This window comes from Myripristis murdjan, chromosome 2 (genome assembly GCF_902150065.1).
Source record: "Myripristis murdjan chromosome 2, fMyrMur1.1, whole genome shotgun sequence".
Taxonomy (NCBI): domain Eukaryota; kingdom Metazoa; phylum Chordata; class Actinopteri; order Holocentriformes; family Holocentridae; genus Myripristis; species Myripristis murdjan.
The window spans coordinates 5,883,898-5,905,305 of record NC_043981.1 but is presented as its reverse complement, the minus strand read 5'-3'; the positions used below and the strand labels follow the sequence as shown (position 1 = coordinate 5,905,305).

Below are 21,408 nucleotides of genomic sequence, written 5' to 3'. Positions count from 1 at the left end.
GTTTCTAAAATAAATTGAGAAAAATCATGAATGGCAGTTAGATGATGACATGTGGGAGAAAAGCCTGGATTGTGATAACCACTTTCTTCATTCTTTGCCCCAACTGTGACAGGCAGTGCTGATTCCCAGGCTGTGGTTTTGGTTTTGGTGATGGCTATTGGCTATAGTTAAAAAAAAGGGTCAGGAGGCACTGCTCTACAGACAGTGTTTGAGGAAAGAAAGTATCATGAGCAAATACTACAGTGGAAACCTCCAAGTTCGCTTGCAGTCAGGAAATCATTTATGCTCAATTTAGCTGCTTTATCTCTGACGGATTTGTTTGTGTTGGCAGAACCAGAAATTGTTTAAATAAGTAAATCATTATCTGTTGTGTCTTATTATCATAATTTGATGGTGTTGTTTGAAGAGTTGTTGTATAACGCAATATTGCACTTGAAGTTATGTTACACTGTATATAAGCACAGCTGGGATTATCTGCAGCCATGCTGATATAGAGTATAGCAGCACTCCCTCTCATGCGATATTGCTCAATTATGTAAGTTTAATATCAGATACAGATGTTGTCCTGGAATGCACTCTTACCGAGCCATTGGTAGCTGTCCTCTCTTTATGAACAGCTCCAGAAGTTTGTTGGTGTGGACATCCGGCTGTGAGAGACGTGTGGAATGCAGGGCCATGGTGGTAATACACTTCAATTCAGTGTTAATCTGAAAATACAAGGGAAAAAAAAGAAAAAACAAAAAAAATTCATGCCGGTGCACAATAATACTCAATTGTACTACTTTTATTCCACTTTAATAATATGGTGTTACATGCAAATGTCCAAGCAGTTTTAGCATACAAAATACAAAATGTAGGCAACAAGCATCTTTAAAACTGACTCCTTATACCAGGAGTTGCAGGTTCACTCCTTTATATCCAGTTTTTAACACATGAAATGAAATGAAATTATAAAAGCCACAATACTCACCGCTACTACAAAGCCTCTGGAGCACCACATCAGAAAATCAACAAATGGTCTTCACTGGGTGTCTGGCCTGGAGGTCATGGATTACTAGTACCATAGTCCTGAGTGTAAAAGGGATGCGACACTCAGGGGAACCAGAGGAACATGGTTTCTCAGGTGACTTCTGCCCAGTGTTCTGGCTGTCAAAATGAAGAAATTCACTTTTTTCCTAAGGTTGGCTGGAAGCCCTGAGAAATACCTCAGTAAGGATGAGCAACAGGTTTGTCTGTCATCACCTGAGAGTGTTTTGGCTTGATTTCTTGATGGGGCAGGAATGTAATCGCTAAGCCAGTCGGCAGTGACTTCAACAGGACTGGTGAAGACAGAGCACATTACTGGCTCCTACAGGCCACTGCAAAGAAACACAACAACATACACTGACAGGAACCCAACACACAATCACAGTTCTTCTCTGAACTTTTCAGTCTTCACTCCGGCTGTCAGACTTTGAAATTCATTGACTTGACTCAAGTTTGAACCAACAACCTCAAAATCTTCAATTAGTTGCCCCAAATTTCAAGGCATCATATGGTGTCAAACTATAACTTCTCAGGTCTTTCCAATGGCTGTCCACTTGAAAAACTCAGAAATCCCCTCAGGCTTGAACAAACAACTTCAAACTTTGCATGGATCTATCTAACTCTCCTAGGAATTATTTTACTTCTGACCCTTCTTTCTAAGTACTATTTAATCTTTTTCAGGATGTTGGACTTCAAAGCTGCTTATTTTAGTCAGGCTGGAACCAACAAGCTCCAAACCTTCAGAGTTTTCTAACCCTTCAAACCACTAGACCAAACAGCTTTGTTAGGTCTTTTCTAAAAGCTTTTCAATCATATTTGGGGTGATGGCTTGAAAAATAAATCAGCTTGCTCAGGCCTGAAGCCAAAACCTCAAAATATTCATGCAGCAGTCTGTACAAGCCACTGGGACAATGTGCTTGAGGTTTTGTTTTTCTTTCAACTTCTCACTCCTGACACAGGATGCTGATTTTCACAATTTACTAATTTGTTGAAGACTGAACTCATAACCACAAATATGGAACCACACGGGTATACAGTTTCTTTCTTTTTGTTCTAAAAACTTTTCCATCTTTATTTGGGATGCTGGTTTTCAAAATTAACTTGTTTACACAGGCGCAATCCCATAACCATAAAAAAAACTACATGCTGCCAGTGAACTCTACAAGCCACAGGGTTACACTGCTTCTGACCAGTGTTTCTTAGAGCTTTTACTGTAAATCTTTACTTGTGTTGCTGGCTCTCAAAATTCACTACAGAGGCTTGCACCCACAACCTCAAAGCTTTTGGATCACGGTTAAGAGTTTGGAGTCTTTGCACTTCTGAGCATGTTTTTTTCTCAGACCTTTGCAATCCATGCTTGGGCTGCTAGCTCTCAAATCTTCCTAGCAAGCTAAGAGTGGAAAATGGGCCTAACCCATGAGACCCAGAAAATCAAAATGCACAAATAGCTGTCTAACACTGAGCAAGTGGGTCATGTTGCTTCTGAGCTTGTTTATTTTCAGTCTTTACTCACAGGCTGGTATCAACAGTGGGTCCTAAACAGCTCATTGTGTCTACTGAACTTTAAAGTCTCAGCATAGAGGTTCTCAAATGAAGACAATTAATGGCTAGAGCTGGTGTTGTGAACTACAGTCTCAAAAGGAAGTTGAAACTTAAGCAACTAATTGATACTCCAGTTTAGCTTTTTCTGAAATCATTTAAATTTCATCTTAGTGCCAGATCTTAGACCAAATGTTTATTCCAGGGGATGTAAACACACTATCTGCCTCTGATGTTTTGGTGATCCTGCTGAGCCAGGATATTAAGGAGCTAAGACAAGCTGTGATAGACCATATCAGTTTTCTCTGCAAGCTTTCCATTTTCTCCACTAGATGTCCACAGATGATGATGAAGAAACAATAAAAGTACATTATCGATGTACAGATCAATAAACAAATCAAATCCACTAAATTAGACAATCCTGAAATCTAATGATCTAATGTGAGTTGCACAGATTACAGTGTGCGTGTGTTAGAGGGAAGGAGAGAGAGAGAGAGAGAGAGAGAGAGAGAGAGAGAGAGAAATTGTTTTGCACCTCCATTTGCAAGACAATAAACAAATTAAGATTAACTTATTGACATCATCTTTTGTATAGTTTGCCCAATTTATTATTTAAGAGCATGATAGATGACTACATTATTAAGATCTAGGTAAGGCATAAAGATATTAGAGTTTATTTTGGCAACATTATGCTCATATTTTAGAGATTCCAAGAACTAGATTATATATTTGTATAATGCACGTCATTTTTGGCACTCTCTTTAATTTCTGAAGTTACGGTTATGGTCTTGTTACAGTATTTGCGTTGAGTGCTACATTACTTAAGTGTATTTTTCATCAGAGTAATGGAGATAAAAATAGGCAACCATCAGGGATCTCTATGTACCGACAGGGGGCCCCCCCAGACCCCAATGATGTAACAGCATCGCCAATCTAACCGAGGCGGATAAAAACGGAAAGACATCTCACTTTGCCACAATTTCCGGGCACCAAAATCGTCACCACACAGTGCACTTCCAATGTGTGGGTGTTAATGGAAATGTCAAGATGAAAATCTCTTGACGAACGGATGGAGGGTGAAAACATTAGCAGATTAAGCAGTTTATAATTGTGTGTCCAAGAGTATCTTTTTCAGACAAAACTATTGGGAAAGTAGCAGCATGTGGTCTGTTGTTGATCTTCTGCCCAAAACATCTAACTCTTTTTGCACAAAACTCTACAGAAGTATTTGTAGGCTTTTTGATTAAATTAAAGGCTAAGATAGGCATTGTGATTATTTCTTTAATAAACAAATAAATAAATAAATATGTCCATAAATAAATAGGTATATTTATATGATCGAGTGACAGATTGGCAAGATTTATCCTAAAATTTGTTTAACTGGTTGAGATTTTTATTTAGTTATTTTATTTAATTATTAGGTATTCAATTAGATAGCAATGTGAAAATGACACCTCTCAATTAATTGTGACTTGAAAGGAGTATGTTCTTTGAAATTTTTGGCCAAATCACTAACCCCCATATATATACTTGAAATACATACAAATTATTTTCACTGGTATATTATACTTCAAATGTCTGAATGCATTTTTACTAACCTGGAGGCAATCAAATGCGTGAGGGCTAACGCGTACATTTGCAGACCAGAAGACGGGCCCATCATTTTCACCACTGAGGTAGACCTCTTCGCGTACACACACAATCTCTGGCCATACACACCCAGCCTCAGCACCAGTGCATCCTTTCTCCACGGGGTTTTTCCTCAGCTCACACCAAGACTGCGGAGAGGAGAAAGCGAGATGAGGCCATCATAGCCCAGACACACATTCATTCTTCCCCCTCCGAGCTCGTTTTTGCGCGGTTATAGTTATGTCTTTGGGTCTGGGCTCCCTCTCGCCATGCCTGCTGCTGAACGCTACCTGCTGTCGGTGCTTTTGATTTCCTGCCTGGATGGGGCGGTGAGAGCGGCGGAGGAGGGCGGCGGCCTGCCCTCCCCGCCCGGGGACAATGGCATCACCGCCGCGGTCAGACACCCGTCCGCCACCGGCCCGACAGCTCCGGGGCAGTTCCTCACTCCGTCTGCCCTGATAGCAGGTAGACACACAACATATCGGTTCAGACTGGTCTCTGCGGGTCAGTCATTGTTACAGAAAATGGAAATTAGCTATTCAAGTCGGAAGTCCATATGACTCGCTGTTAGGCTATATGGTGTTAAATGATCAAGTAGGACAGTCGCTTAATATAACAAAATAGTCCCTGTTATCACCTGTCTTTGTTAAACTGAGCCTATTCCCTTGAGAGCCATTGACTGGCCTAACTGTTCTCCAAGCGAATATTCCTGTAATATCCTTGCAATGTGCCTGTGGTACTCAATAGTGACTTTATATAGACCTTATAGGCTACTTTATGTACAGCCTGCTTTATGGCTTCTTGGCTCCTGCTTTTATGCTTTATGGCTTCTATTGTAGCCTATCACTTGCAATAGTCCAAAATGGGGCCTTACAGTTTTCTTGGGATGTTTGTATATCTTAAATTAATTGTATGATTACTGTATTTTTATTATTATTATTATTATTATTATATTTTTTTTTTTTTTTTTTTTAAAACCTCTTTAAGTGCATGTCATATATACTTAACACCACATGAAAAATGTAGCCTATATGTAGCCTATATCCAAATGGATGTTATCTTTATTTGCATCCTCTTTTTTTTTTTTTTTTTTTTTTTATTGGAGCGGGGATTGTTGCATATTTCTAAGCATCATCTGAAGTGAGTGTTTTTTGCAGTTTCTGGCAATGTAGCTGTATTATTTAAAAATGGGATTCCAATTATTATTTCAAATTCCAGTTATTATTTATTGTTATTTTTAATGAAGGTGCAGGCATTCAGTACCATGACCATGCCAGTGCACCCACCATCCATTACCTGTCTTTGTCAAACCACAGAACTTAACTGTCTTAAATGACCAGCTATTTGTCTGAATGAAAGGCCAGCTCTGTTGACAGGATATTCCACATATTTCACAGTCAGTCTGCCTGTCAGACTAATAGGATTAAGATGTATAATGTCAAGGTGTGAGGGATTAGAGGTGTTATCTTTTTGGCCAGAGCAGGTGATGTATTAATCCCGTGTTGCTGTGCTGATACAGTAGTTAAGCCCTTGCCCGCTGACGGCCTCACCGCTGCAGTTTTTTTGTTTATATCTGGCGTAGCTGTACACACTCCCACCCCAGTATTTACATGCTCTCTCGAGGCTCCACCAGCCATGTCTGTCTCTCAGCCACAAATGCAGACATACAGTCGCCTCTAAGTCACACAACTGGTGCCAGCTCCAATAATGTGTACGCTTTAGGAGATCCTCCATTTGTGGGACTTTTTAGAGCAAGTTAATTTCCAAAATTCAGTGTATGAGTTTTAGGCACAAAGTTACTTGATCTTCACTGTGCAATGTTGAAAAAAAAATTCTCTAAAATGCTGCTGAATTGTGAGGAACAGGCCAAAGATTAATGGTATGAGGGAGTACTATTCATGTCAACATGGTGGATCTCTTATTTTGCATTGAAACGCTTCATATGCCAAGTGCAACACATTGACACATCTTAATGCTGCAATCGTAAGTTGAAAAGTACAACAGAATTTGGTTATTTTGCATTTTAAATAGAAGGGATGCAAGCTCTTCGACGGTTTTGAGAAAGCTCTACAAGCCTTGGGTCTGTGAAATACTTTCAAATCGCACCGGATAAACTGAAAAATGCATGCTTGTCAAGCTAAAAACGAGTCTGTCTTTGTTGGATCTTGAAGAGTTGACATTTTGGAGATCCAAGGTTTTCACCTGACAACAGTAATGCTGAATATTAAAAATTATACCCCTATCTGCTGAGGTTCTTCGGTGGTTCTTTGAAGTAGAGCCTTTTTGCACATGGGTGTGTGTTGGAGGGGAAGAAATGTGGCATGTGGCTTTTCCTCTCTGCTGCCACTTCGTTTTGATGTATTTTTTATTCTCCTACCAATTCAGCTCTGCCTTGCCTCATCACTTTTTTATGATGAGTGAAAGGTTACCGAGGGAATATGTCGGCGCCACAGTAGAAAATGCTGTTCAGAGATGTTGTGGAGGCAGGCCTGCATACAGATAGCACAGCTTGCGGAGACATGCTGAGGAAATTACCTAAATGAATACAGGGAAATTTCTTGTCAGGCATTATTTTAGTGTTAATCTACTCTATATGCACTACCTGTTATTTCAGTAGGCAGCTAATCTGAATCGAGCTCAATCAGCTCAAGATTTTCACAGTTCTTTATTTCACTGCCACAAATATGCTGTGGCATTGCACAGTCTGTACTTTATGTACTTTTTCATCTGCATGCTGTTCTTTTCAAAATGATTTAGTGAAAATATCTGCTCTGCTCTTCAAAAGGTTGCTTTAAAGCAACCACGTCACATCTATTGTTTCTAACCATCCCACCACTTTTAGGTTTTTTATTCTAAACTAGAAACATAATTTGTGAATATCTGTTGCTGGACTCTCTGCAGAGCCCAGCATCAGCTATTGTACATTTGCAATAGTAAACTGAAACTCATACACGCTCAGACACTCTATTCTTGTTATTTAACACGAGAAAATCCTTTGGCTTTTTGAAGCACAAGAGACAGTCAACATGCTGTCAGTGAAGGGGATAAAAGCATTCATAACTAACAGTCCCTGGTGTGAATATTTACCATTAGAAACTGAATCTGAAGGCATAACTGACCTGTTTCACTTCTTTAAAAAAATCTGTCTGTCAATGACATGTTGACCTGTGTTTCTACCTTCAGAGCCCCAGTTTGCCCTCAAGGTCCTGGTGAGGGACCTGGTGACTCGCCAGCCATTGTCTGGGGCTTCGGTGGATGTTTATGTGAACCACACCATCACAAGCTCTGCCCGAACTGGGGAGAGGGGGGAGGTTCTGCTCTGGGTCCCCTACAGCCCAGACCTCAGTCTCACCCTCCTGGGCAACATGGAAGGCTACGTGCCCTGCCCGCTGCCCTGGAGCACCACCAAGAGACCAAGTGAGTCATACCAAAATAGCTTTTAAACCTTTATGGATCCATTCACTCTCCCAGGCCAGCTTTTCCACATCTACTGTGGAATTTGATCAGCTGCCTTCCAGGTGTTAGCCAGACTCTGTATAGCCTACAGGCTATAACCTGTGGCCTGTGGATGCCCTCCAACCATTAGTTTGTAGTTGTGAAAGATAAAGTGTAGGAAAATGTAACAATAATCCAGGCTATGGTGTCGTATAAGAGTGTCATTCCCTTTCAATTTCATTTTATTCATCCATTGTGGAAAAATATTATTGCTTGACTAGATATGGAATGATGATGATGGAATGACATGAAAATTTCATGTCATGATAATCCTGGCCAGAGCTAATTATGATTCATGATTCATTACCCTGATAATCATTAAAATATTCTTTAAACTCTTAAAATGGCACTGAAACGTACTGGAATCACTTTATGTTACATTTTGATAAGAAAATATTTTACATTTTCGGATAACTTCCCCCAACTAGAGTAGTTCAGACTAAATGCTTTGCTTACTGTTCATTCAGGAAGTTGTTCACACTAGCTGATGGGACAAAGATGAATGTCACACATTAAGAGGAGCCATCTCACACTGCTCAAAGCCTGACCAGGCACAGCCAAAGTCAAATGTGTTTGTAAAAATCACAGCAAGTCAGCAGTCTGTTCATACTACAAGATAATGTGCACCCACTGTTAGACTCGAGTGCGCACCAGGCCCAACTAGACCACATTAATATTGCAAAATACATATAATTATATATACAGTACAGGCCAAAAGTTTGGACACACCTTCTCATTCAATGCGTTTTCTTTATTTTCATGACTATTTACATTGTAGATTCTAACTGAAGGAATCAAAACTATGAATGAACACATGTGGAGTTATGTACTTAACAAAAAAAGGTGAAATAACTGAAAACATGTTTCTTCAAAATAGCCACCCTTTGCTCTGATTACTGCTTTGCACACTCTTGGCATTCTCTCGATGAGCTTCAAGAGGTAGTCACCTGAAATGGTTTTCCAACAGTCTTGAAGGAGTTCCCAGAGGTGTTTAGCACTTGTTGGCCCCTTTGCCTTCACTCTCCGGTCCAGCTCACCCCAAACCATCTTGACTGGGTTCAGGTCCGGTGACTGTGGAGGCCAGGTCATCTGCCGCAGCACTCCATCACTCTGCTTCTTGGTCAAACAGCCCTTACACAGCCTGGAGGTGTGTTTGGGGTCATTGTCCTGTTGGAAGATAAATGATCGTCCAACTAAACGCAAACCGGATGGGATGGCATGTCGCTGCAGGATGCTGTGGTAGCCATGCTGGTTCAGTGTGCCTTCAATTTTGAATAAATCCCCAACAGTGTCACCAGCAAAACACCCCCACACCATCACACCTCCTCCTCCATGCTTCACAGTGGGAACCAGGCATGTGGAATCCATCCGTTCACCTTTTCTGCGTCTCACAAAGACACGGCGGTTGGAACCAAAGATCTCAAATTTGGACTCATCAGACCAAAGCACAGATTTCCACTGATCTAATGTCCATTCCTTGTGTTTCTTGGCCCAAACAAATCTCTTCTGCTTGTTGCCTCTCCTTAGCAGTGGTTTCCTAGCAGCTATTTGACCATGAAGGCCTGATTCGCGCAGTCTCATCTTAACAGTTGTTCTAGAGATGGGTCTGCTGCTAGAACTCTGTGTGGCATTTATCTGCTCTCTGATCTGAGCTGCTGTTAACTTGCGATTTCTGAGGCTGGTGACTCGGATGAATTTGTCCTCAGAAGCAGAGGTGACTCTTGGTCTTCCTTTCCTGGGTCGGGTCCTCATGTGTGCCAGTTTCGTTGTAGCGCTTGATGGTTTTGCGACTCCACTTGGGGACACATTTAAAGTTTTTGCAATTTTCCGGACTGACTGACCTTCATTCTTAAAGTAATGATGGCCACTCGTTTTCTTTAGTTAGCTGATTGGTTTCTTGCCATAATATGAATTTTAACAGTTGTCCAGTAGGGCTGTCGGCTGTGTAGTAACCTGACTTCTGCACAACACAACTGATGGTCCCAACCCCATTGAATAAAGCAAGAAATTCACTAATTAACCCTGATAAGGCACACCTGTGAAGTGAAAACCATTTCAGGTGACTACCTCTTGAAGCTCATCGAGAGAATGCCAAGAGTGTGCAAAGCGTAATCAGAGCAAAGGGTGGCTATTTTGAAGAAACTAGAATATAAAAACATGTTTTCAGTTATTTCACCTTTTTTTGTTAAGTACATAACTCCACATGTGTTCATTCATAGTTTTGATTCCTTCAGTGAGAATCTACAATGTAAATAGTCATGAAAATAAAGAAAACGCATTGAATGAGAAGGTGTGTCCAAACGTTTGGCCTGTACGGTATATAGATAGATAGATATAGATATAGATATATATATAGATATAGATATATAGATATAGGCCTATATAGATATACACATAAACACACACACACATATATATATATCCTCCAAAGCATAACCCGTTTGAATGCAATCATTTTGAATTTTTAAAATGACTCATAGCTTCAATAAATGATGTTACGCTAGGCAAAATTAAAAATATGTTTGTTGCTTTCTTTGCTGTAGCAAAGAAGATGGTCCCATGCCTGCTAACTCAGACCTCATGGATTCACCCTGTTTGCCCAAATTAAATTGTGGTGTTGGACAACTCTCCAACCACAGGGAGTAACAAACTGTCCAAACTGTCTCATAAACAGCAATGAGGGAGCACTCTATCCAGAGAAATCTGAGCTTTTTTTTTTTTTTTTTTAAATTTAATTTCCATTGGTACAAAACATCACAGACCAGCCGGGTTGGTCAACATGAGTGAGCTGTGTGCAATTTGCTGACATCACATTTCAGGGTTTCTGGAAAGTGAAGTTAATTTTTTTTCCCCCATGCAGTTACCTCTCACTGCCATTTGCAACTGCCTACGTGTGCGGCTGCCTAGCATAGCATTAACTATCTTTCAAATGCCATCTTTGATTTTGCAAGCATGTAAGTGTACATTTTTTGCAGATGGTGCCTCTGTACTTGACCAACATCTCATGGCCAGGACTTTGAGCTGATTTTACACTTCCCCTGCAGCCATTTATTAGCTCATCTCTGTTTATCCATATTACAAATTTAGAATTTGTTTCTCCATGAAAAAACATCCCTTAGTGCCTTAAAGTGGCTTATATGTAACTCTAAACCTTGCCCTCATTAAGAATGTGTGGATCTATCAATATACAAATAGTTCCCTGCCCACCTCCCTGCCTGCTCAAACACCAGGTTGTAACCAGAGCTCTAAACACCAAATGAGGAAGTCCCATCTCACAACGGTCATGAGAATTGTACCATTAGTACCATTTGTTACGCTAATATTTCTCATGTGAAGCAGCTATTTACATGACATTTAGTTTGGTGCTGTTTATTTTTTGAAAATAAAACACTTAAGTGACCGGCAAAGCTGCTGCTAATGATATGCAAAGCACCATTAGATCTGAATATCAGATTTTAGGGGTGTGCACAGACACCTCTCCTTCAGCAGAGGATTATGAAATCACCCTTTTGTCAGTACAGAAAAGATCAGACATTTCAGAAGACATAAACATCAGAAAAATGCATTTTTTAGTGAATTTAAAAATTTGTTTCAGTGCTCTGCCAGTGCCGGAGAAATATCAAACGGTACTAAACATATACAAAAAGTTTTGTTAGGGGTTGTTGAGGGTGTGATTGTACAGACTGGTAAATGAGGAGCAGTGGCCAGTTGAAGGATAAGAGGAAGTAGTAATTGCTCTTCTCTGATAGTATTTTTTGTCCAGATAAATACTAAGTAGTCATCATTTTTTAGCACATCACTTGTTTTAATCAAATTCATGGGGAGCAGTGGCACAGTCTGTAGGGAGACCGTTTGTAGAGGGAGGCAAGCAAAGAGGATTTCCCTACAGGGATCAATAGACTATCCAGAATAAATACAATTAAGGCATTTAGTTGATGCTCTTATACACAGCAACATACCACAGATACGAGGGCAGAGGTTCTGTGCCCTGCTCAAGGACACTGACCAGATACCAAGCTATTCATAGACGGACCGTATCCCCCGTTGGTTGTGTTTGCTAAGACACCTACCAAGTCAGTGTGATGTCTTTGTGTTCAAATCCAGCGTGGGACCTTTGTTGCATGTCATGATCCTTTCTCTGTCCTGAGATTTTCTGTCCCTCTCCGTCTACTATCCAATAAAGCAGAGACACAAAAAACATAATAATGAAAAAAAAAATCTTTATCCTTATACCAGCAGGGTCACATAATTAGGAGCAAACTTTTTTTCATCTGGGAGGCACTTTATATAGTAAACAGCAAAAAATGAGAAAAAAATGAGGCATACAAAAGTGTTTGAATAGTGCAACCTTAGATGTTAAGTGCCACTTCTGCTTTGTCTGCACAAGCATATTGAAAATATTTCCTAACCATTTAGTTAAAGTAAGGCCTGGCCACAGCATTTCAGTTCTCAAGGCTGAATTATTTATGGTCATTACAGATTGATGAGGCCTCCAAAACAAGACACAACTTGTCACTAAGGTTTGTTCACGATGAAGCGATTTACAGTTCCAGTCCACAGTAAAGTGTAATTGAACACCGTGTGCTACAGTCATTTTATTGATTGTCTCTAAAGTGGTGTGTGTAGCCGAGACGTCTGACTTGAGCCTGGGTGAAACATATCCCTGCCTCAGCAAACTGTCTTTGTCCTGCACTGAATCCCACACTGAGGGGGGTGGGGGCTCTTTGGCCAAGCCGATCTTCTGCTGGTATAAAAAGGGGTCTGGGTTTTGCTCTATTATCTATGTTTCCTTTCCCTTTTTACTAGCTTGTATTGGACAGAGTATCCAGGAAAAGGCTTTTGAGAGAGGGAGAGGGAGTCGTGCTTGTCAGGGGAAAGAATGGAGCAATTACTATGAGGGATGAAAATAAAGGAATAAAAAAAAAAAAAAAGGCTGGCAGCTGATGAGGCACGCTTTGGTCTCCATCATCAGAGGCACCTCCCTTTTGTGCTTAACAACCACATCACTGAACCCAAAAAAAAAAAAAAAAAAAAAAAAAACAGCAACATTTGAGGTACTATTGCCATCTGCTGGTGGTTTTACACTTCACAGGAAACACTATGAGTCACCATTAGTGGCTTTTATGTCCTGATACCATAAGAGAATAAGACAGAAATGCGTCTGAAAAACCCTTCACTAATTTATGAAATACTTAACCAAATGTGGCAAGTATTTTTTTAAATCATTCCATCATGCCATCCTTATTTTTCTGATGTATGGAGAACAGTTATGCAGGCTTGTCTTTCCATACAGCAGATAAATCAGATGGGGAGAAACTTAACTCTCATCTTAATACACACAACTGTCATTTTTGTTCTTAACCACAGTGCTTTGTATTAATATTTGCCATTATTCCTATTTCCATCTTGAGCGAGTAACTGCAGAACAAACAGTGAGAGTTGGCATCGCAGAATCAGCAAATATTTGCTTTTTCCCTTTCTGTCTCTTGGAAAGAACATGTTTGAAGTTGTCATATTTTATCTGTTTTGATGACACAGCTTTTGTAATTGTGTTGTCTTGTTTTTTTCCTGCCTTTTGTATGCCACCCTGCAGTTTTTTCTGCTGTGACCTTGCTGCTGCTCCCTCACAACCAGGGCAACATCTGGCTGTTTGAAGACTCAGTGCTCATCACTGGGAAGTTACCTGGTATGTGCTCTCACTCAACCGCACACAGGTTCAGGGTCAATTTACACTCTGTTCAGAAGGTAAAATAATGAGATTCCCTTCCCTGTTATGTCTTTATGGCTTGCATTTTACATATTAGTCAAATTCAAGACAGCCGAATAGAGAAAAGAATAATCACAAGGTTGCAATAGATACATGAAGGTCCAAGGGGGTAAAACTGCTATGTAACAATGTTAAAATGACAATTAGTGAAATGGCGAGTTATAAATAAAATGATGATAAAAAGGCTTGTGTATAAAGATAGGTTTTTAGCAGAGATATAAAAGATGACACAGAAATAGCAAGTTTTGCAGGCAGAGCATTCCAAAGTTAAAATAAGCAGCAGACGCATCAGAGCCACAGTGGCCAGAAAATATTCCTGTGACCCAAAAAATGTGAGAGAGAGAGGTGCTAAGAAAAGAAATTAGTTACCATACATCATTAAAGAAACTTTTTTCTGTTTGTTTTCATCGAAATAGAGGATATTAGAGCAAAAAAAGAAAAAAAAAAAAGATGTGAGAAACTTCTGTGGCTGCAATATTTCTAGTTACATTCATTTTGTGGAAAAAATTCACTTTCTGAATTAACTGAGCCCTGACTTCTCTCTTTTATGCACCAGCAGAAAATATGAAACTGGATGTGGTGTTACACACAAGAAAACTGTAGAATAAAAGCACAAAGGTCTTCCATATCCTGTCTCTAAAACATGAATACGCCACAAAAGCAAGTCATTGCTCATACAATTTCAGATACAGGTTTAAAAAAAAAAAAAAATTGCATATAAATAAAGGCTATGAGTGTCCACCTGCTGGTGAATATTACCCCATGCTGTTTTCTCAGATAACTCCTTCCAGCCAAGCATTAAATTCCCAAAGAACCTCCTCACATTTGATGACAAGACTAACATCTCCACGGTGACAGCTTACTTGACTGTGCCACAGCACCACCTGGCTAGAGACTGTGTCAACTGCACTCCAGGCATCATCAGCAACAAATCAGGTGAGTGGTCCTGAAACACTCGTTGACACCAAGCATTTTTGAAGTGGTTTGTTTTGGGACATTTACTGCAGTTGGTTCAGTTTCTTTGGGCAGGAGAGAACAGCGGCACTGCAACATGTGAGATTTTTTAGGAGTGAGAATGTGATTGAACCAATTTGAAGAAAAGACTCACTCAAACAGAGAGCCTGGCATAAAGTGAAGTGAGGGCAGTTTGGACTGATGCATATGAACAAGAAAGGTAAAATTATGGCTAAGAGCACAGACAGGACCATCTTTCTTCACTAAAGACAAAGGGAATGGAATCAGATCTGTTTTGAAAGGTATCCATCTAAGTAAGTCATTTAGTTAATCTGGTTCTGAGTTGTTTTTTGTTGATTTTATTTTTTTGTTTTTGAGAACAAGTTAAAAATCAATGTCAGTCAAATGCTAATGAGATCAGATAGTGTTATTTTCGTTGTTTCATTTATTTAAAGAATCTCCTTAACAAAAGGAACAGTATATGAAGAAAATGTTGCTGGTTTCTATCTAAATGATCTCTTTTCTCTTTTGCTTTAAGACAGCAAGATTTTAAGGCTCAATATCAGATAAAATGACTGAAATGGACTTTTTTTTTGCAGTCTACATATAAAACAGTGTAAACTGAACCACTTCACTTTTGATACATCATTGATATATGGCTACGAGGCAATCTTTGAATTACTAAAACTTTAATGAATTTACATTACCGTTTAAAATGCCTCAGATGAGCTGCTCCTCTCACCGTCCTCCTCCTCTTCGTGTTTGCAGTGTACAGAAGCATCGATCTGAAGCCGGTGGCAGCCATCTGTGCCCTGCTCTACTCTGGCAGTGAGGAGCTCCAGGTTCGAGGGCCCATCCAAATCAGCTTGCCCCTGAGACATACCACCAACCTCAGGCCGTCCGATACTGTGTCTGCCTGGGCTTACAACAACAAGACTGGTAGGAGGGGATACAGAACAGCAACAGAACATGTTAATCACAAAATCAGATCAAAACGGGCATTTTGACATATGGTTTATGAACTGTTACAAAACGATTAATAGCACAAATAAGAAAAATGATAATGAGGTTGCTAGTCGGTGATTTCTATTGTTTTCCATTATTTCATATTCTCAAATGTATCCCGCTTTGGTGAATACAGCATCCCTTATTATCTCTTGTGTGAAAGTAAAGGTAACCTAAAGGATGTTCTTGTCCTCTAGGGTATTATTGCTAAAATAATACTTAACAAGGCACTCAATAATTCATGTGAGCTCAAATAGTGTAGATTTTGCACACTAATCGATTTATTGACTGATACTGTGGTGCACAATAACAAAAGACTAAATTGCTCTCTCTGTTTGAAGGTGCCTGGGAGAATCAGGGTCTTGGAATAGTGAAAATGGTCGGCGACAGCCTGGTCTGGACTTACACAGCTTCTCACTTGGGCTACTGGCTTGCTGCTCCCCTGCCTTCATCAAACGGTATAACACTAGAATATGAGAAGTTCAGTTTTGTAGACTTTGTTGTCATGTAAGTGTTATTTGCATTGAAACAATGTCGTATGCACTATATATCTATAAATCTCCATCCAGATTACATGGCACATGTAAACTCACTGGATTTCCTGTCGTACCATACCTACCTGCTAATGGGAATACTCGGAGGAACGCTGGCTATAGTGATTGGATTTCTGTCTGTGCTGCTGTGTCACTGCGGGTAAGAAATCACTGTAGTAAAATTATCAGTCATTTGCCGATGTCTTAATTTGGATCCACATTGTGTGTTCTAAGCAAGGTGATATTCATTTTCCTTAGATTTCCCATTCAGTAATGTTGAAAATAATTCTGCTTTCCAGAATTACTCATCGAAGTATCTCAGAAGTCCTAAGCTAAAAAGATTTTGGGGTTCATGATAACACAAAAAGTTATTTTCAGGTATTGCAACAAGGTGGACAGAGATGGCAACAATTTAAATCCTTAGGCAGGTTTTCTTTGAGAGTAGATGTGCAGCTGCCACTGCACATCTACTGCTTTGTGTAATCCCATCATTTGTATTGAGCTCAAATAATATGCCTTTGCCCAAATTTCCTGCGATATCACATATTGTTCAGATTTAATCACTTAGAAGATTCTTCTGTGAGGGCCATCCATGACAAAACAATGTATAAAGTACAGCCAATTTCATGTAACCCCTAATAATACAGTCAACTAACCCCTTTTTATGAAGGATTGAAGACAAACGATAGTATCTAGTGATGAAAAAGAGCAGTCTAAATTTGACTATGACTGTGTCTAAAATTGACTTTTTCTACTCAACATGTTTGGAAAACAGCACTAAACAACTGCAGTCCTTAATTGTTGTTTCTCCGATACATAGAGGTTCTCATCGAGAGCCCAGGAGGAGAAGAGCACGCTTTTCTAAACTGGCGGTACTGAAAAAGGACCAGACGACCTCCACCCACATGGAAGAGGGTTTGTTGTTCCACTCTGGTGACCACAGCCTGGCTTCACGAAGTGTCCAGTGCGAGCCGTCTTCCACGCCGAGGCACAAAGCCAACTACAACATCTACGTGGAGGACCCAGGGAGTCGCCCCGTGGCTCCTCTGTATGAGAACATAGCTCAAGATCGGATCAAAGGTTCCCAGCAACCGCCTCACTACATCAACAGTGAAGAGGTGGCTCGGCTTCGGGAGAAGTCAGAACAGAACCGAACCAACATGAACTCTGACACCTTCTTCCAAGACAAGCTGGTTCATATCTACAATCAGCCAGTAGCCATCATTCAAGCCCCAGAGCTTTTCAGTGCTCAGGAGCAGCAGCTATCAGGCTGCAAGTCAGCTACGTTCCCACGAAACGGAGGAGAGTATGATGCCCACTCAGAGCCAGCTAGTAAAGACAGCTACACCCAGACTCTTCCCAAAGTCCCTCACCACCATTCTCAAGATGGAAGCAGCCCACCGCAGAGCAGCCAAGACGAGCCCCAGCCTCTGGAGACTCCTCCCCAAGGCCAAGGCCCCAATGCTGGTGTGTGGGGACGCTACAGTAACCTCTTGGAATCCTCTGTCTCTGTGCCTGGGACTCTAAATGAGGCAGCTGGTATGGAGGCGTTCAGCACTGGGCATGGTGTGCCTAGCGAGCTTCAGGGGATCTCAGAGCGCACCTTGCTTGAGCTTACTCGAGGCAAGTCCTCCTCGTCCCACCCCAGGGCCTGGTTCGTCTCCCTAGATGGGAAGCCAGCTGCACAGGTACGCCACTCGATCATTGAGCTCCAGAGCCGCCACCGTCCACCTAGCAGCAACGACACCAGCCTGGACTCTGGGGTGGACATGAATGAGCCTCAGCAAACATCCGTGAGGCAGAGCGTGACAGGCCATCGATCAGGGCCTCATCCCTCCCACACCACAGCCGAGGAGGGCGATATGGTGAAGAACAGGACCTAAGCAGTAGTGAGAGTGGTACCACGGCCACGTGTACACCAGAAGACCCTTCCCTGAGGAACATTCTAGACGGGAGTAGTGGGGCCATCCCCAATATTCCCGAAGAGCGAGATGGTATGGATACGTCCAGTGCTCAGGAGGACAGCGAATCGAGAGGTACACCACCTCCACGTCGCCTGAGGAAGGTGAGGGAGAAGGGGAGGACAGAGAAGAGGAGTGCCAAGCACGTCCGTGAGGGAAGACCTTTGACCAAGCGAAGTTAGAGCATGGCTCATCGCACTGATACAAGTATTCTTTTTCCATCAGCGCTTAATTTAGATGTCCCATAGCCCATTTAACCCGTATTGAGGTATTTTCATCACATGGTGATGTCAGTGGTGAGTGAGTGATCTGGGAGCTGACGCAATTTAATTTTTTACTCGCGCTCACATAGGCATTGTTGTTGTTGGGTTATGTGATTGTACAACCTTGCCAAAGAATGCATAAGCTAGCTCAAGTACAAAAGCAAGATCTATGTCACGTTCAAACATTATGTAGCTACTGTAGATGTGTTTGTACACCACCTTCATTCTCCCTAAACTGAAGATCACCAGCGCGATTCTTCACATCCAAGTGTCCGTGTGAACACGATATCCCATAGCCCCTGGTAATGGCATTATAGAGGGTGCCTTGTTTCTGCCTGCAATCATTAAATATGATATAAGGCACTGTATTAGTCTCTATTTAGCTAAATCTGGTGAGCTTGCAGGATGAACACGGATACAGGTCTATGTGTTGTGCACTTATCCTCACCATAATTGCCTCCTGTAAAAAAATAAATACAAAAAAAATAAATAAAAATACAAAAAAAATACATAGGAGCCTTCCCTGCTCACAGAGTTACATCTGGTTTTGGCCATACTGCCTCTCTCTACTTGACAAGAGAATCTCGGGTCCATGAAATTTTCTGGTTTTACAGTTGTTGGGATCAACTCGCTGTCAGTTAAAGAAATGGCATACTAAAATTAACAAGCAGAAATAACTCATGCCATAACATGTTCATCATATACAATCTTTTGACAACTGATTGTGATTTAAAGCTCTCATCATTATGGAATTTTCTTCAGCTTTCTGACTGTGACTGACTCCAACCCTGGACCTTGATGGATTTTCAGAAAAAAAAAAAAAAAAGACACTGATGTACATTCTTAAGCTCAGCTGCCATTTTGAAGTTATCACATCTGATATTCAAGTCATAGAGCCTAGAGTTATTTTAGAATGCATGAAAATGAATGTTTCATTGTGTGCGTATGAAAATGTTTTTGGCATTTTTACTGAAGAGGTGAGGTGAGGCAGACAACACAGTACGTCTTTGTAGCTGTTAGATAGCTTGGTGTTTGAATGATTCATTTTCACTATTGTCTATTCTTCAAAGGAGACTCAGCGTTGTGATGACATCAATGTACAGTAACTAACTTGCTTCAAAACAATAGTAATAACACCTCGAAAGGGCATTCTTTAACATGATTATGGGTATGACTGTGACATAGTGATGTTGCACTTAGTATCCATAATCCTCATGAAGGACATTTCTAAGGGTATTATGGCTTTCATACAATGGCTAATGCATGTGTACTTTCTGAAAGGTTTTTTCAAAGTGATATAGAGTAAATACAGAAGAATAAAAACATAATTGTTTGCTAACTACCTCTCTGGTTACCACAAGAGTTGGCACAGCAACAAATAAAGCATAGCCCATTTTTTTTTTTTTAAATGGTCAGTGTGGTTGGAAATGTCTCTGACCAATCAGATTGCCTGACTGAAAGGACACACTGTAAAATTTGTTTATGTTACTGCCGGACTGTAGGGTTAGGTTAGTAATTTCTTATTAGTTGGAAAGGTATTTGATTGATTTAACATAACTGCATGACTCTGATGTATTAATTTTCTGCACTAGTCTTAAACTTCACTCTCCAAGGACGCCAACCATCCCTCTGCCTCGGCAGTGCTTAGGCCCTAAGTCATGCAATATTTTTTTTACAGCAGGACACCTTGTCATATTATCTGCTACAAATATTAAATTTCTTGACAAAGTTATGAAGTAGCCTATTATGACGACAGAACAGAGATATTTTCATTGTACAATTTGAAATTTTTCAAAAGAGATGGATATTTAAAGATATAGTTTATTTTAGAAGAGCATCTCTTTTCAGCATGCTCACCACCTGTATTTCCCAACCTTTTAACATTATTTAAGGCACACAGACAGATTACCTCTTGATCACTGTGATCACAGAATTAAGAGTAATTGCTTGGATATACTTTTCATTGTTTTGAGATATGTATGAGGAAAAAGAAGAGGACGATTATTATTAAACAGGTTTTTCAAATCAAAGCTAAGGATAGTAGTGCTGAGTATGTGTGGTCAGCAGAGTGGTCCATCTGGGATTTAAAACAATTTCAAACTGTTACTACTGACACTGACAATTATTCTACCCAAGTGAAATATTGATTTAACAATGAACTCACATCTCTGAGTCTGCCTTTCCATAAATCTTTCTTCTACTGATCAATGTGACGGCTGTTGTCCTCAGTTCACTGAAGCACACAACACTTTAAATGTGCCTGTTTATTACATTGGCACACAGAAAAGCTGTATAAATTTCCAATATGTAGATACTACAACAATGACAAAGGTACAGTATGAAATACTCAAAACTAAAAAAGCATCGATGCAAATGATGTTAAGTTCATGGAGTATGGCAAAACACACTTTACCAGTGAGTCCATCCAGAAAATGTTTTCTCTAGCAATATTTACCCTACATTAAAATTTGAAATACAAACAGTTTCGCCATATTTAGTCTTCCGTCATGGTACTGTTTTATTAAATTTTCACTCATTATTTCACATGTATCTTTGTATGTATGAGGCTTAATATGAAAGCTACATACATAAATGTCTTTTTTTAATGTACATAGTCCAACAGCATTTTATGTAGACTGTGATGTGGTTTATTTTGTGCTTACCCTGTACTCCTTTTCCATCTAAAAGGAAGGGCTTGAGAGGCATGTCAGTGTGCTAGAGTGTGTTGGATGACAAAGCTTTTTGCCATTGTCACTCAACCACAAAGCGCATTTTATTGATATGAATTATTTTAATGCTGGCCTGAAGAGGGAGTGTAAAAAAAAAGCCTGAACATTCAAGAGCTTTGTAATTCTAAATGTAGCAACAATTTGAGCACTTAGTCATTCAGTATGCTTACAAAGTATTTAAAACTTCCCTTTGCTAGTGATCAGCTTAAAAATTTATTCAAGCTACAACAGCACTGTAAGGAGTGGTACGTCAAGTTTGTGATGATAATTCCTGAAGAACAAAAACAAGCCAACCATTGCTCCTATTTTAAAGTGGTTTCGCTGAATGTATTTGTACTGATTTCAATGTGTTTTATAGTGTACTCCTATTGTGTCTAGCCATTGAACCTTATGGGCTTTCTTTCCTTCAAAAATGGCAACTTTTGTGTTTACCTCTGTAATGATGGTAGTGTTTTTAGTCTTGCCTTTTTGTGCACTAATTAATAAAACTCACTTGATACCAACACA

General features: G+C 40.2%; 1 protein-coding gene across 1 annotated transcript; it reads left to right on the top strand.

Moving 5' to 3' along the window:
* The first annotated feature begins 2,041 nt into the window (after positions 1-2,041).
* On the top strand, positions 2,042-21,394 carry fam171b (family with sequence similarity 171 member B). The gene is given in 10 exon segments (XM_030075381.1): positions 2,042-2,055; positions 4,433-4,659; positions 7,378-7,611; positions 13,283-13,375; positions 14,234-14,392; positions 15,179-15,349; positions 15,757-15,873; positions 15,985-16,108; positions 16,769-17,730; positions 17,733-21,394. Coding segments are annotated over 10 exon segments (2,460 nt in total). The 3' UTR covers positions 18,092-21,394.
* The last annotated feature ends 14 nt before the right edge of the window (positions 21,395-21,408 follow it).